Source organism: Dermochelys coriacea, chromosome 6 (genome assembly GCF_009764565.3).
Source record: "Dermochelys coriacea isolate rDerCor1 chromosome 6, rDerCor1.pri.v4, whole genome shotgun sequence".
Classification (NCBI taxonomy): domain Eukaryota; kingdom Metazoa; phylum Chordata; order Testudines; family Dermochelyidae; genus Dermochelys; species Dermochelys coriacea.
The window spans coordinates 28,210,209-28,223,573 of NC_050073.1; the positions used below are offsets into that span (position 1 = coordinate 28,210,209).

Below are 13,365 nucleotides of genomic sequence, written 5' to 3' on the forward strand. Positions count from 1 at the left end.
GTGAATTTCAATTTCCTGTTTGGCCAGCGTGCAGAGCTCATCAGCAGAGGTGACCACGATGGAGTCCCAGAATTGCAAAAGAGCTCTAGCATGGACTGAACAGGAGGAACGGGATCTGATCACTGTATGAGGAGAGGAATCCGTGCTATCAGAACTCCGTTCCAGTTTTCAAAATGCCAAAACATTTGTCAAAATCTCCCAGGGCATGAAGGACAGAGGACATAACAGGGCCGAGTGACACTTAGGAGCTGAGGCAAGCCTACCAGAAAACCAGCGAGGCAAACAGCCGCTCCGGGTCAGAGCCCCAAACATGCCGCTTCTATGATGAGCTGCATGCCATTTTAGGGGGTTCAGCCACCACTACCCGAGCCGTGTTGTTTGACTCCTTCAATGGAGATGGAGGCAACACGGAATCAGGTTTTGGGGACAAGGAAGATGATGATGATGAAGTTGTAGATAGCTCACAGCAAGCAAGTGGAGAAACCGGTTTTCCCAACAGCCAGGAACTGTTTCTCACCCTGGACCTGGAGCAAGTACCCCCCAAACCCACCCAAGGCTGCCTCCCGGACCCACCAGGTAGAGAAGGGACCTCTGGTGAGTGTATCTTTTAAAATAGTATACATGGTTTAAAAGCAAGCATGTTTAATGATTAATTTGCCCTGGCATTTGCAGCTCTCCTGGATGTACTCCCAAAGCCTTTGCAAAAGGTTTCTGGGGAGGGCAGCCTTATTCCATCCACCATGGTAGGACACTTTACCACAGCAGGCCAGTAGCACATACTCAGGAATCATTGTAGAACAAAGCATTGCAGTGTATGTTTGCTGGCATTCAAGCAACATCCGTTCTTTATCTCTCTGTGTTATCCTCAGGAGAGTGATATCATTCATTGTCACCTGGTTTAAATAGGGTGCTTTTCTTAAGGGGACATTCAGAGGTGCCTGTTCCTGCTGGGCTGTTTGTCTGGGGCTGAACAGAAATGTTCCCCGCTGTTAGCCAAGGGGAAGGGGCAGTGGGGAGGTACTAGCCACGGACTGGGGGGGAGGCAAAATGCGACCTTGGAATGAAAGCACATGTACTATGTATGTAATGTTAACAGCAAGGTTTACGGTGAAAGAGTGTACCCATTGTTCTATAAAATGTGTCCTTTTAAATGCCACTATCCCTTTTTTTTTTCCTCCACCAGCAGCATGTGTTTCAAGGATCACAGGATCTTCTCCTTCCCAGAGGCTAGTGAAGATTAGAAAGCAAAAAAAATGCACTCACGATGAAATGTTCTCTGAGTTCATGCTGTCCTCCCACACTGACAGAGCACAGACGAATACATGGAGACAGACAATGTCAGAGTGCAGGAAAGCACAACACGACTGGGAGGAGAGGTGGCGGGCTTAAGAGAGTAAGTGGTGAGCTAAAGAGAGGGCTGAAGCTGAATGGTGGCAGCAGCATGATGAGAGGAGGCAGGATTCAATGCTGAGCCTGCTGGAGGATCAAACTAATACGCTCCAGCGTATGGTTAAGCTGCAGGAAAGGCAGCTGGAGAACAGACCGCCGCTACAGCCCCTATGTAACCAACCGCCCTCCTCCCCAAGTTCCATAGCCTCCTCACCCAATGCCCAAGAAGGCAGTGGGGGGGCCTCCAGCCACCCAGCCACTCCACCCCAGAGGATTGCCCAAGCAACAGAAGGCTGGCATTCAATAAGTTTTAAAGTCTTAAACTTTTAAGATGTTGTGTGGCCTTGTCCTTCCCTCCTCCACCACCCCTTCCAGGCTACCTTGGTAGTTATCCCCCTATTTGTGTGATGAATTAATAAAGAATGCATGAATGTGAAGCAACAATGACTTTATTGCCTCTGCAAGAGGTGATCGAAGGGAGGAGGGGAGGGTGGTTAGCTTATAGGGAAGTAGAGTGAACCAAGGGGCGGGGGGTTTCATCAAGGAGAAACAAACAGAACTTTCACACCGTAGTCACATTAGCCAATCATGAAACTGGTTTTCAAAGCTTCTCTGATGCACACCGCGCCCTCCTGTGCTCTTCTAACCGCCTTGGTGTCTGGCTGCGCGTAACCAGCGGCTAGGCGATTTCCCTCAACCTCCCACCCTGCCATAAACGTCTCCCCCTTACTCTCACAGATATTGTGGAGCACACAGCAAGCAGTAATAACAGTGGGAATACTGGTTTCGCTGAGGTCTAACTGAGTCAGTAAACTGCGCCAGCGCGCTTTTAAACGTCCAAATGCACATTCTACCTCCATTTTGCACTTGCTCAGCCTGTAGTTGAACAACTCCTGACTACTGTCCAGGCTGCCTGTGTATGGCTTCATGACCCATGGCATTAAGGGGTAGGCTGGGTCCCCAAGGATAACTATAGGCATTTCAACATCCCCAAAGGTTATTTTCTGGTCTGGGAAGAAAGTCCCTTCCTGCAGCTTTTGAAAGAGACCAGAGGTCCTGAAGATGCGAGTGTCATGTACCTTTCCCGGCCATCCCACGTTGATGTTGGTGAAATGTCCCTTGTGATCCACCACTGCTTGCAGCACTATTGAAAAGTATCCCTTGAGGTTTATGTACTCACCGGCTTGGTGCTCCAGTGCCAAGATAGGGCTATGGGTTATGTCTATTGCCCCAACACAGTTAGGGAATCCCATAGCAGCAAAGCCATCCACTATGACCTGCACATTTCCCAAGGGTCACTACCCTTGATATCAGCAGATCTTTGATTGCATTGGCTTCTTGCATCACAGCAGCCCCCACAGTAGATTTGCCCACTCCAAATTGATTCCCAACTGACCAGTAGCTGTCTGGCGTTGCAAGCTTCCACAGGGCTATTGCCACTCGCTTCTCAACTGTGAGGGCTGCTCTCATCTTGGTATTCGTGCCCTTATGCATGCGAAAGTTTCGCAGCCACTGGGAATCGTCCCAGACCTGCAACACTATGCGGTCCCACCAGTCTGTGCTTGTTTCCCAGGCCCAGAATCGGCGTTCCACCACATGAACTTGTCCCATTAGCACCATGATGCCCGCATTGCTAGGGCCTGTGCTTTGAGAGAAGTATGTGTTCATGTCCTCATCATTCTCATCACTGCGCTGCCATCACCTATTCGCCCGGTTTCGCTTTGCCGGGTTCTGGTGCTGCATATAATGCTGGATAATGCATGTAGTGTTTAATGTGTTCCTAATTGCTACAATGATCTGAGCGGGCTCTATGCTTGCTGTGGTATGGCATCTGTACAGAAAAAAGGTGTGGAACGATTGTCTGCCATTGCTCTGACGGAGGGAGGGGCAACTGATGACATAGCTTACAGGTTGGTTTACAGGGAATTAAAATCAACAAAGTGGGTGGCTTTTCATCAAGGAGAAACAGAAACAACTATCACACAGAATGGCCCCCTCAAGGATTGAACTCAAAACTTTGGGTTTAGCAGGCCAATGCTCAACCCACTAAGCTATCCCTCCCTTTGGTATTTCAGGCAGGACTTCACGGAGGGAGAGGGGAAGCAAATGCATACAAAACAAAGCTGGTCTATTTCCTGTTTTGATCCACTCCATTTATCTTTTACATCTTTGGCTGGTAGCAGATGGTGCAAAAGGACTGCAAGCCATCCACATTTCCTGGCTGCTCGGCAGAAGATGGTACAATAGGACTGCCTGCAGGACTAAAGAGAATGACCTGGTCGAGTCACTCCTAATTTAGTCTCTGCATCCATATCTGCCCAGGTGCTCCTGACCGACCTTACCGAGGCGGCCATGAGCACCTTGGACATGATGAGGATGGTTTTCAGGCCTATTGCACCGTCTGCTGCCACAAGGCAATGGGTTGCTGCTGCTGTGTAGCAATGCAGTACCGCGTCTGCCAGCACTCAGGAGATATACGGTGACAGTGAGCTGAGCGGGCTCCATGCTTGCCGTGGTATGGCGTCTGCACAGGTAACTCAGGAAAAAAGGCGTGAAACGATTGTCTGCCGTTGCTTTCACAGAGGGAGGGAGGGCCTGATGACATACCCAGAACCACCTGCGACAATGTTTTTTTGCCTCATCAGGCATTGGGATCTCAACCCAGAATTCCAATGGGCGGTGGAGACTGCAGGAACTGTGGGATAGCTACCCACAGTGCAACACTCCGGAAGTCGATGCTAGCCTCGGTACTGTGGAAGCACTCAGCCGAGTTAATGCACTTAGAACATTTTGTGCGGGGACACACACAATCGACTATATAAAAACCATTTCTAAAAAACCAACTTCTATAAATTCAATCTAATTTTGTAGTGTAGACATACCCCTAGACAGACTCACTGAGTTCTGCTAGATGCACTTCCACCTGTTTTGTGCTAAGAGTCTGTATCGCCACATCACTATGTGGTGGGATTAATTCCCTTATTCAAAAAAAAGTTCATATCTTTCCAGATTAGCACCCAGCCAAGAGGATGCCAGAATTGTCCATAATAGCTATTCTTACTTTGCAGGTACCAGGGAATAAAGGACTTATGCCCTCCAGGACCAAAACATTTCTAGAATAGTGTGACTTACACTCCATATTCTTTATGGAAATATGCTTATGATATGGATATGGTATAACATTTTATTCAAGATGGGTCATGTAAAGTATCATCTGAAAGGCTGTAATTTACTGAATATAATTATCCAATTTGTATGCATGTATCATTTCTGTATCTAAAGTTAGGAATATGGACTATGTAACAATTACAACTGGGTGTGTATTTGGGATACACTCACCAGCCAACAGGCCATCAGTCTTGTTGGGCCATTTGGAAGAAACAATAAGACTTTGAAGATACTAATCTCTCTCCTTCCTGAGAGGCATCCTGGAACATAGCTGGGACACTACTAGATCAGGTGGTCCTGTCACCTGGTTCTAAAAACCATGTTGGACTTCTAGTAATTTTCCACTAAAAGGAAAGGGCGGTCAAGATTGGGAAACAAAAGATTCCTGCCTTATGCAAATCATATTTAAGGCTGGGAAATAAGGCAAATAAGACTCTTCTCCAATGCCTTCCTGCCCAAGAAGAAAGACTACTGGAAGTACCTAAAGAGACAAAGGAACTGAGCGGTGGGAAAGTCCAGACTAAGACAGGTGTCTAGTTTGTAAAGAGAAATAACTGGAACTCTAAGCTACAGAAACTCTGCAACTTACCTAAAACAACATTTAGGGTGAGAAATTACTTCTTGAAATCAGTCTCTTTAAGATCTTACGCTTAGCATACATGTTTTGTTTTATTGGCTTGGTAATCTGCTTTGTTCTGTTTGCTATCCCTTATAATCACTTAAAATCTGCCTTTTATAGTTAATAAACTTGTTTGTTTAGTATTAAACCCAGTTTGTGCAATTTCTAACTGGGAGGGATAAGAAGTTGTGCATATCTTCCTCCACCTTGAGGGAGGGGGCAAATTTATGAGCTTACATTGTATAGCTTTCTCTACAGCACAAGACAATATTATTTAGGGTATACTTTTCAGAGGGGAGCTGTACTTGAGTGCTGGGCGATTTCCTACCTAAGCCTTCTCATAGAGAGGTGTTTGCAGACTCTGTGTGGTTCTGCAGCTGGTGTTCCTATCTGTGTGCGCATGTGCTGCCAGAGGCCAGAGAGCCTAATTCAGCAAAACAGGGAGAGGGAGCCCAGGCTAGTGAAGCAGGCAGGCTCAGTGAAATCCCAGTGCATCAGGTGGCATCCCAGAAAGGGGGAGCGGGGTCCAACCTATCACAAACAGTCTATTACAATTTATTTTTATTCAGAATTATTAAACTGTCTTCCTTCTCTTTTAACTTGAGATCATTAAATATTCTGCATCAGTAAGATGATATGACACCTCCCTCTTCCCTCCTGCCTCTAACCAAAATACAAATCCTGATAGAGCCCAGATCCACATTCCTGTTCTGTCCCTTTTGCTATCTGAGTAACACTGCAGGATCTAGACCCCAATACTGGTAGCAACTTCTGCTTCTATAGGTCCCTTTAACGCTTTGGGAAGGGGCAAGTACTATCTTATGGCAGGCTTTATGCAGCCTTTTCTTAAGCTTAAAAATATCATGTCATGGTCCTTTTAAATGGTTTTCTAACTCATTCCTGACTAAGACTATTACAATCCTGCAGAGCTAGATACCAGATGCAGAAGCCTCATATACCATTCCTTGAATGTCTTTGCAGTTTAGTTAATCTAAATCAGAATTTTGTAATACATCACATCACCATTCATACTAGCTAAAATTAGATAGTAAGGGCAAGCTCCCATTAACCCTGTTGATTTTAGTGGGACTACAGATTCAAATAAAAGAGGCAAGTGTCAAACTGACATTTGCACTGTATTCATGTGTGTTAAGAGGTCGAGTTTTCTCTAGAGTGTAGGTGAAATCCTATTTAGAAATTGGACAGCATGTCATAATCATAGAATTTATTCATCCTGCAACTGATTAAAAGAAGTTTTAACAATCTATTCTGATTTAAATATGATTAAGGAAAAGGATACAATAATCCACTTCAAACTCCAAGTGATAATATTCAGAGACCAGTAACACCTACTTCAGTAAAGATACTGCATGTGGTGCAGCTAGCGAGAATCTTTTATTGAATGTTACTGCACCCAGCTTGACTATTTATCAATATCTACACATTTTAGTTCTCATTAAGATTAAACTGTTTAAATCATAAAACTGAATTTAAGGTGTAATACAGGATTCGACCGTAGCTGGCTAGCTGCAAAGTGCTGACTTTTGATATCAATGGGACACACAGGAAGTATATATAACCCACTGTCATGTTAAATTTGTAATCCACCTATACAGACCTCTGTAGTACTTATATGGCTTCATTTCTGTAATATCTGAGTGCTCACAATCTTTAACTTATTTATCCTCAAACACCTGTGAGGGAGGAAAGTACTATTATCCTCCTTTTACAAATCAGGAACTGACACACATAGAAGATAAGTGACTTGCCCACAATGACACAGGAAGTCTGTGGCAGAGCACAGAATTGAACCTAATGTCCTAACCACTCCACGGACTGTGAACAATCAAACACTAGTTAAACAGACACACGATGCAGCACCTGGGGTAAAAAGCCTAGAAGTCAGAAGACAGAAGGTCTGGTCACCGCTCTGCGACTGGCTTACTGTATGGCACTAGTCAGGTCACTTCATGTCTGTGTTTCAGTTTTCTAATATAAACTTTGCTACTTTTGTAAAGTGCTTTGAGTTCTAAGGATAGAAAGCATTATATAAGTGTTAGTTGTTAACTAAATGGGATTTATGTCTAACTTTTAACTATTAAATTCTGAAACAAAATAATAAAAACTCTTCTATATTCATCAAAATATACAAGGTAAAGTTTGTTTTTATACAACTTTCCAGCTATCTGAAAAGTGGCTTCATGATGAACTTCAAGTCCCATGTAAAGCACAGAAGAGCTAGAACAAACCATGAAGGAAACACCTACTCCCTCAGACATTCTGCTACTACCCTAAATTGCAAAAATAGCAGTAAAAAGAAAAGGAGGACTTTATTTGGTCAAATAAAATTTGTTAGTCTTTAAGGTGCCACAAGTACTCCTTTTCTTTTTGCGGATACAGACTAACACAGTTGCTACTCTGAAACCTGTCACTAAGAATAGCAGTGAGATACAAAAACATCCTTGACTTTAGGAATGCAAATTCTAGTATCGTGAGAAATCTACCTTCAAATTATACTTATGACTCTCTATAATTAAGGGTTCCATCATTTTATGCTTTCCATTATAGGGAGTAAAGAACGAACGGTTTTTCTGAAAATCATTGATATTAGGAATTAAAAAAAAATCTGATCACTCAGTACATCTCCCTCCCATTTTCTACAATATATTTTCTCATGTTTTGTCCAGTCCAGTTTTATATGTTATAAGCCAAGATGCTTCTGTCACTTGTTTTTGAGAGACCATTCTACAAACTAATGCACCTCACTAAAAACTAATGCAGTTTTTTCTGATATTTAATCTAAATTTTTCCTCCAGCCACCAAATTATTTTTATTGCTTTTCTCTGAACAATCTCTAATTTGCCCATATCTTTCTACTGGGAACTGACTGCATTATTCCAGGCACAGTCAAACCAAACAAAGATCATACCTCTACCTATAGCAGGCCCAAATTATGTTAACCTTTTTCAAGCCACATTACATTACAAGCAGATGTTTAAATCACTGATCATTAACAGGCCTCTGTCTATTTTCTAGGTTTTCAACTCCCACTAGATCTGTGTTTTGGTTATTTTTCTTCACGTGTTTACATTTCCCCCCCCCCCCAATATGACTTGCTTTATTTTCTTGACACAACTTATGTCACTTGAGCTACTGCTAATTATTAAGGCAATGGTGAAGACACAACTATATATGCTTTTGGTATAGGCAACTGGTATAATTTCTCCTCAGGATGTACTGGACACAGTATATATTTCTTATATAAACCCAGTTTAGAATTGCTTTTCAGAGAAGGGTTCTTGCTGTGTTCTTAAAAGTTTAAAGTTGGGAAAAAATACATTAAGCTATTTTAGGAATATACATCTTATGAAATTGTGTCACTAAATGACTATGCACACACTTTATAAGATTAAACAAAAATTAAACACTGCAAGGAGAGGGAGTAGGGAGGAAAGAAAGTGTAAAGGACAAGACAGTTACCCTAAACAGAAAAGTTCTCACTACCTGAAGCATCCCTGATCAAAGGAAATTCAAATGCTAATTGTGTCAAGATCCAGTTGCTCAAAAGACTGATCTAAAGTAGAATCTGTTGTAAAATCAAAATTCTGGTGAAGGATTTTGATTTTATGATTCAGAATTTTTAATAAAGAACTAATTGCAAATTAACTGCAAATCCATTGTCCAGGACTAGTTTTTGCAATGCAGATGCAAAGTGGTTTTGTGGTTTGTTTTGTTTTAAAATAAACAAAACAAAAACAGTGAATAAACTACACAGGATGCAATGCTGAGGACTATATTTTAAAGTACTTCTTTTAGGTGTCGGTATAGGCTTTATTCCTCTCCTCTAACCAATAACTTATTTCAAACTCTTAAAAATATTTGAAGATTGTACATAATGCAAACAGGCATTGCCGATTTAAGTAGATACAAGAGTTTTGCAAAAAAAATTTAAGTAGCCTTTTGCATGAAGGCATAGTGGACATAACAAAGATACATCACCCATGCTGCTTAACTCCTACATTAGTGTGGTTTACTGCTTTCTTAAATGAAAAAATACTTCTCAACACTGCTTTACTGAGACAGTAGTTGAAATAGCTACTAAGTTATAGACTTGTATGATAAATCTCTTTTAGACAATGTCCGATTCTAAAAAATAGCAGAAAACTATAAGCATGTTTTATTCAAACTAAAGTTGAGGCATTTGCGTTAGGTTTAAAAATGACATTATCTGATTGAATTTTAAGGCATTTAAACAGTAACTACAATATCAGTTTGTTCAAGAGGACAATAGTGACAAGAAAATGAATCATAACTGTTTAATCAAGATTTACTTAGTTTTTTATGGAAAAATAAAGTTAGTCTGTGTAACAACTGTAATGAAACCACTGCCATCAAACTGAAAAATAGACTATAAACTTAAACTGAACTTGTGCAGCTGACAGAGGTTACATCCTCATCAGAGTAAGGTATCTGTGGTCAGTCCCAGAGGCTGCTGAGCACTGTTCCTGATCCACCAACACACAAACTCAAGCTTAACTTTAAGCAGGAGAGTGGCCCTACTGAAGTCAAGGGCTTAAGAGTTTTCATGGATTAGGGACAGAGAGCTCAGCACCTTGCTAGCTCAAGTCCTTAGCGTGCTACCAAAAAAAAAACTAATACCAGACATAAGCATTTTCTTTCTGCCTTCCATGTTGAAAGTGAGATGACAAAACTACATACAAAAAAAGCTTGTAAATCTGTACTGAAGTCATTTGCAAATATGAACATTTGCAACAAGTTTGGATTTGTGTACCTCTTCTATATACCTCAGGATGCAAAATGGTGTCCTCTAGCAAGTTTGCATTTATAAGAACATCTTTCAGTTGTTTACAAAGGTTATCCCAGGAAGAGTAGAATTAGTAAGATTATTTAACTATATGATCATATCAATGTTACAGAACTAGAAGACAACAGAGCTGATCAAAGGTGGCGTACAACGAAGTCACCTTATTAAATCCCCATTCCTGCAATTAGATCTACTGGCGTGGATCCCTGCCCCCATGAAGAGCCCCACTGATGAAGATAGGACTCTGCACAAAGGGCCTCTCTAGTGGATTATGATTGCAGAGCAAGGGTCAAAGAAGTAAATGTAGCTCAATTAGTGCAATATTTTAAAAAAATAATTTCTTACTGTACATAAATAATAATCCTAACTATATGTCATGTAAAATGGAAAACCTGATATATTGGTAACAAAATCAGAAATAATATTGGAGTAGGAAACTAAACAATGTAGATGATTTAAATGAACTTTTATTTCATGATACTTCAAAAGCAAAATGTAAAAACAACATAAGAAAATGACTTTCAAATAAATGACAACACAACAAATGAAGGATATTGTAATTTGATCTCCCTTTACGTAAGTCAGACAAAATTTACTACACACATTAAGAAATAAAACTCAAATGAAACTTGAGAGTTTTGATTAAAAGGTTTTTGGGAAAGAAGAAATGTAAATCATGTCAGAGATGGGAACACTGAGCTACTACTCCGCCTTTGAAATTCCACGGTATACAAAAGATCTCTGAAATGAGAACAAGAACAGGTGAAATGGAAAAACATTTGGGTGAATTATATAGTACTTTTCATTCCAAAGCCACCAACGCATTTTATACAAGCATTGCAAAAACACCACCATAGAAATGAAAGCTGTAACTTGCGGGAGCAGAGCTGCAGCCAAACAGACACTATACAATACTAGGGGGGAATTTTGGGTCAGACAAACATATTATTACCAAAAAATGTAACGAAATGATCGTTTCAACTTGCAAATCTGCAGATCCCATAGTACTTTACACCCATAAGTGAGAAACGCAAAGTATTAATATGACTCTATGCCTACCTACAGTAGTATTTTAAACTTGGTACCTAAGCTTCTATTGCTACCAGTTAATGCTAAATATAACTCATTATGAGACTCTTGGAATTATAAACATCACCCGTAAACACACAAAGCGCCGTGTGACCGGCTTTTTGCCATGTTTTGTGCAGCACCTAGCACAACAGGGCCTTGGTCCAAGTCTAGGGCTCCTGAGCGGTTGATAACGCAAATAATAAAACGCTGCCAGTTGTGGCTGGTGCTGAGACCAGGCTAGTCCCAGTCTAAGTGGGTTTCCCTATGCTCGGATGAAAGCGGGGGGGAGGGGGCAGAAGCTTCTTTTGCCGGGGAAGCTGCCCGGTGGGATCAGACACAGCAAGCAGCAGACACCGCCCCGTCCCCTCTGCACACAGGGACCCAGAGCTAGAGCGGACCACCCACCCCCTGCACCCGAGAGCGGCACAGAGCGAGAGGCCCTCAGCGAGGAAGGGGGTGCATCAGATGGGGGGGGGGGGAGGGAGACCAGCCCCAGGCGTGGGGGTGGCAGTTCAGCAGCCGAAGCCCCTGAGGGCGCGGGGCCAGGCCCCGGGGAGGCCTCTTACCCTTGGGCGGGGTAGGCGGCGCGCTGCCGGGCTCCTGCCTCCCGCCCCGGGACAGGAAGGTCCGAGGCAGGAGCAGGGAGACGCACAGCACCAGGCACGAGACCATCGCCACCTTCCGGACGGTCGGATACGACATGGCCGCCCCCCAACGGCCGCACGCGCCAGAGACAGACGGACCGACCGACCGGAAACCACGGAGCGCAACCGGCCCGAAGCGTGACATCCCGGCCGCGTCCCGTGACGTATTTCCGGCGCGCGCTGCCTGGGCCCGGGGGAAGGCGCAAGCTCAGACTCCGCCTTCCTCGCAATTGGCTGAGCCTCGAGCGCGTCCGAGCGGCGGGCGCATGCGCACGAGCGACGGCGGGGCAGGTGCCGCCCGCTGCCCTGAGTGACTCGGGTCAGCCTCTGCTGCTCCCCAGCGCCGCGCCGCGCCGCGCCGCGCCTGGGGGGAGGGGCGGAGCCACGCCTCTCCGCCGCGACCCTGCACCGCCGGTGCGAGCCGGAGCCCGCCGAGGGGGGAGTCAGGGGGCTCAACTCGTCCGAGGCGCAGTTCCCAGTTTCTTCGGTAGGGTCTTCTCCCCTTAGCGAGCATCTTCAGCGAGGCAGCATCACCCTAGGGACCAGGCCCCCGTGTGCTCCCCCCTTCTGGGCTTCCCGTGTGTACCCCCAGCCTCACCGCCGCTTATCCGCTGATGGGCTGGGGCTGTAGATAAGGGGGGGGGCGTGGGGTGTGGGTGACTCCCTGGAATAAAATTCATCACCTTGCTGCTAATTCCCCTTCTGGGCCAACTGCAAGGGGAACCTTGTGGAGTTTTCCTTTTCCTACAGGCTTTACCCCAGGAACGAGTGATCCAGCTCACTCCGTGTAACGGACATGTAAGGTTAATGCATTATCGTAAGCCAACAGGCATCCTTGTTGTGCTGAATAGCCTATCTCGCTATGTAACTTTTTTTTCACTATACACTTTTCCTCACTCCCACCCAGGGGTTTGGTTCTGTGTCCTATGCTAAGAAAGGCAACAGGATGGCGTATGTGCAAGGCTGATGGACTGCATACAGGTCATAGCAATACGTTAAGAACAAAAACAAAATGCAAATGAGAAATGGTGCTTTTTGACAGCTAATAACTTGGCCTATCCTAAATTATTCTTTATCAGGATAGCAAATGTCACCTCCCTGACCCTAGCACTATCCCCCTGCTAAATTTCAAAGAGCTGCTGCAGATACTGGAAATATTAGATTTAAAAAAAAAATAATGGAAGATGATAGGAAATCTAACTATGGGATCACTGCTGCACCCGCTATAATATATGTAAGGGAGCACATGATGGTGGTGTCTGGCACGAAGATTTTATTGGCAGTTGTGGTTTACAACTTGTTAGTAACGTCACCTTCCCAGTGAAGGGGGAGAATGGTGCACACCGTAAATGACAGTGAGAGAGTTTAAAAACCATTACAGTACTTTTTTGTATCCTTCCACTTGTAATGCCAAATTTCCTCAGTATCATGAATCCAAGTGTACAGACCTCAAGGAGAGGGATATCCATGTTCCAGACTCCAGTGTCATTTGTACCTCTGCCAATACACCTACACCCCAAAGAAATGTGAGAAGTTACCTTACAAACAGATTGCCTGTCAATTAAGTGGGTTAAGAGATTTATTGAAAACAGAGGAAAGGATAGTAAAACAGAAGTGGTTTGCATATCACATTTAGATTCACACATCTC

General features: G+C 43.7%; 1 protein-coding gene across 3 annotated transcripts in view; it reads right to left on the reverse strand.

Annotated features, from left to right (window-relative positions):
* Positions 1 to 11,992, reverse strand: part of RIC3 (RIC3 acetylcholine receptor chaperone) — a 35,100-nt gene extending 23,108 nt beyond the window's left edge. For 2 of the 3 annotated variants that reach the window (XM_038407832.2, XM_038407831.2), the window contains exon 1: positions 11,639 to 11,992. In XM_038407832.2, the coding sequence (XP_038263760.1) occupies positions 11,639 to 11,861 (223 nt within the window). In that variant the 5' untranslated portion in view covers positions 11,862 to 11,992. The remainder of the gene's footprint in view (positions 1 to 11,638) is intronic. The other variant, XM_038407833.2, reaches the window with a different exon arrangement.
* Between the last annotated feature and the right edge of the window lie 1,373 nt (positions 11,993 to 13,365).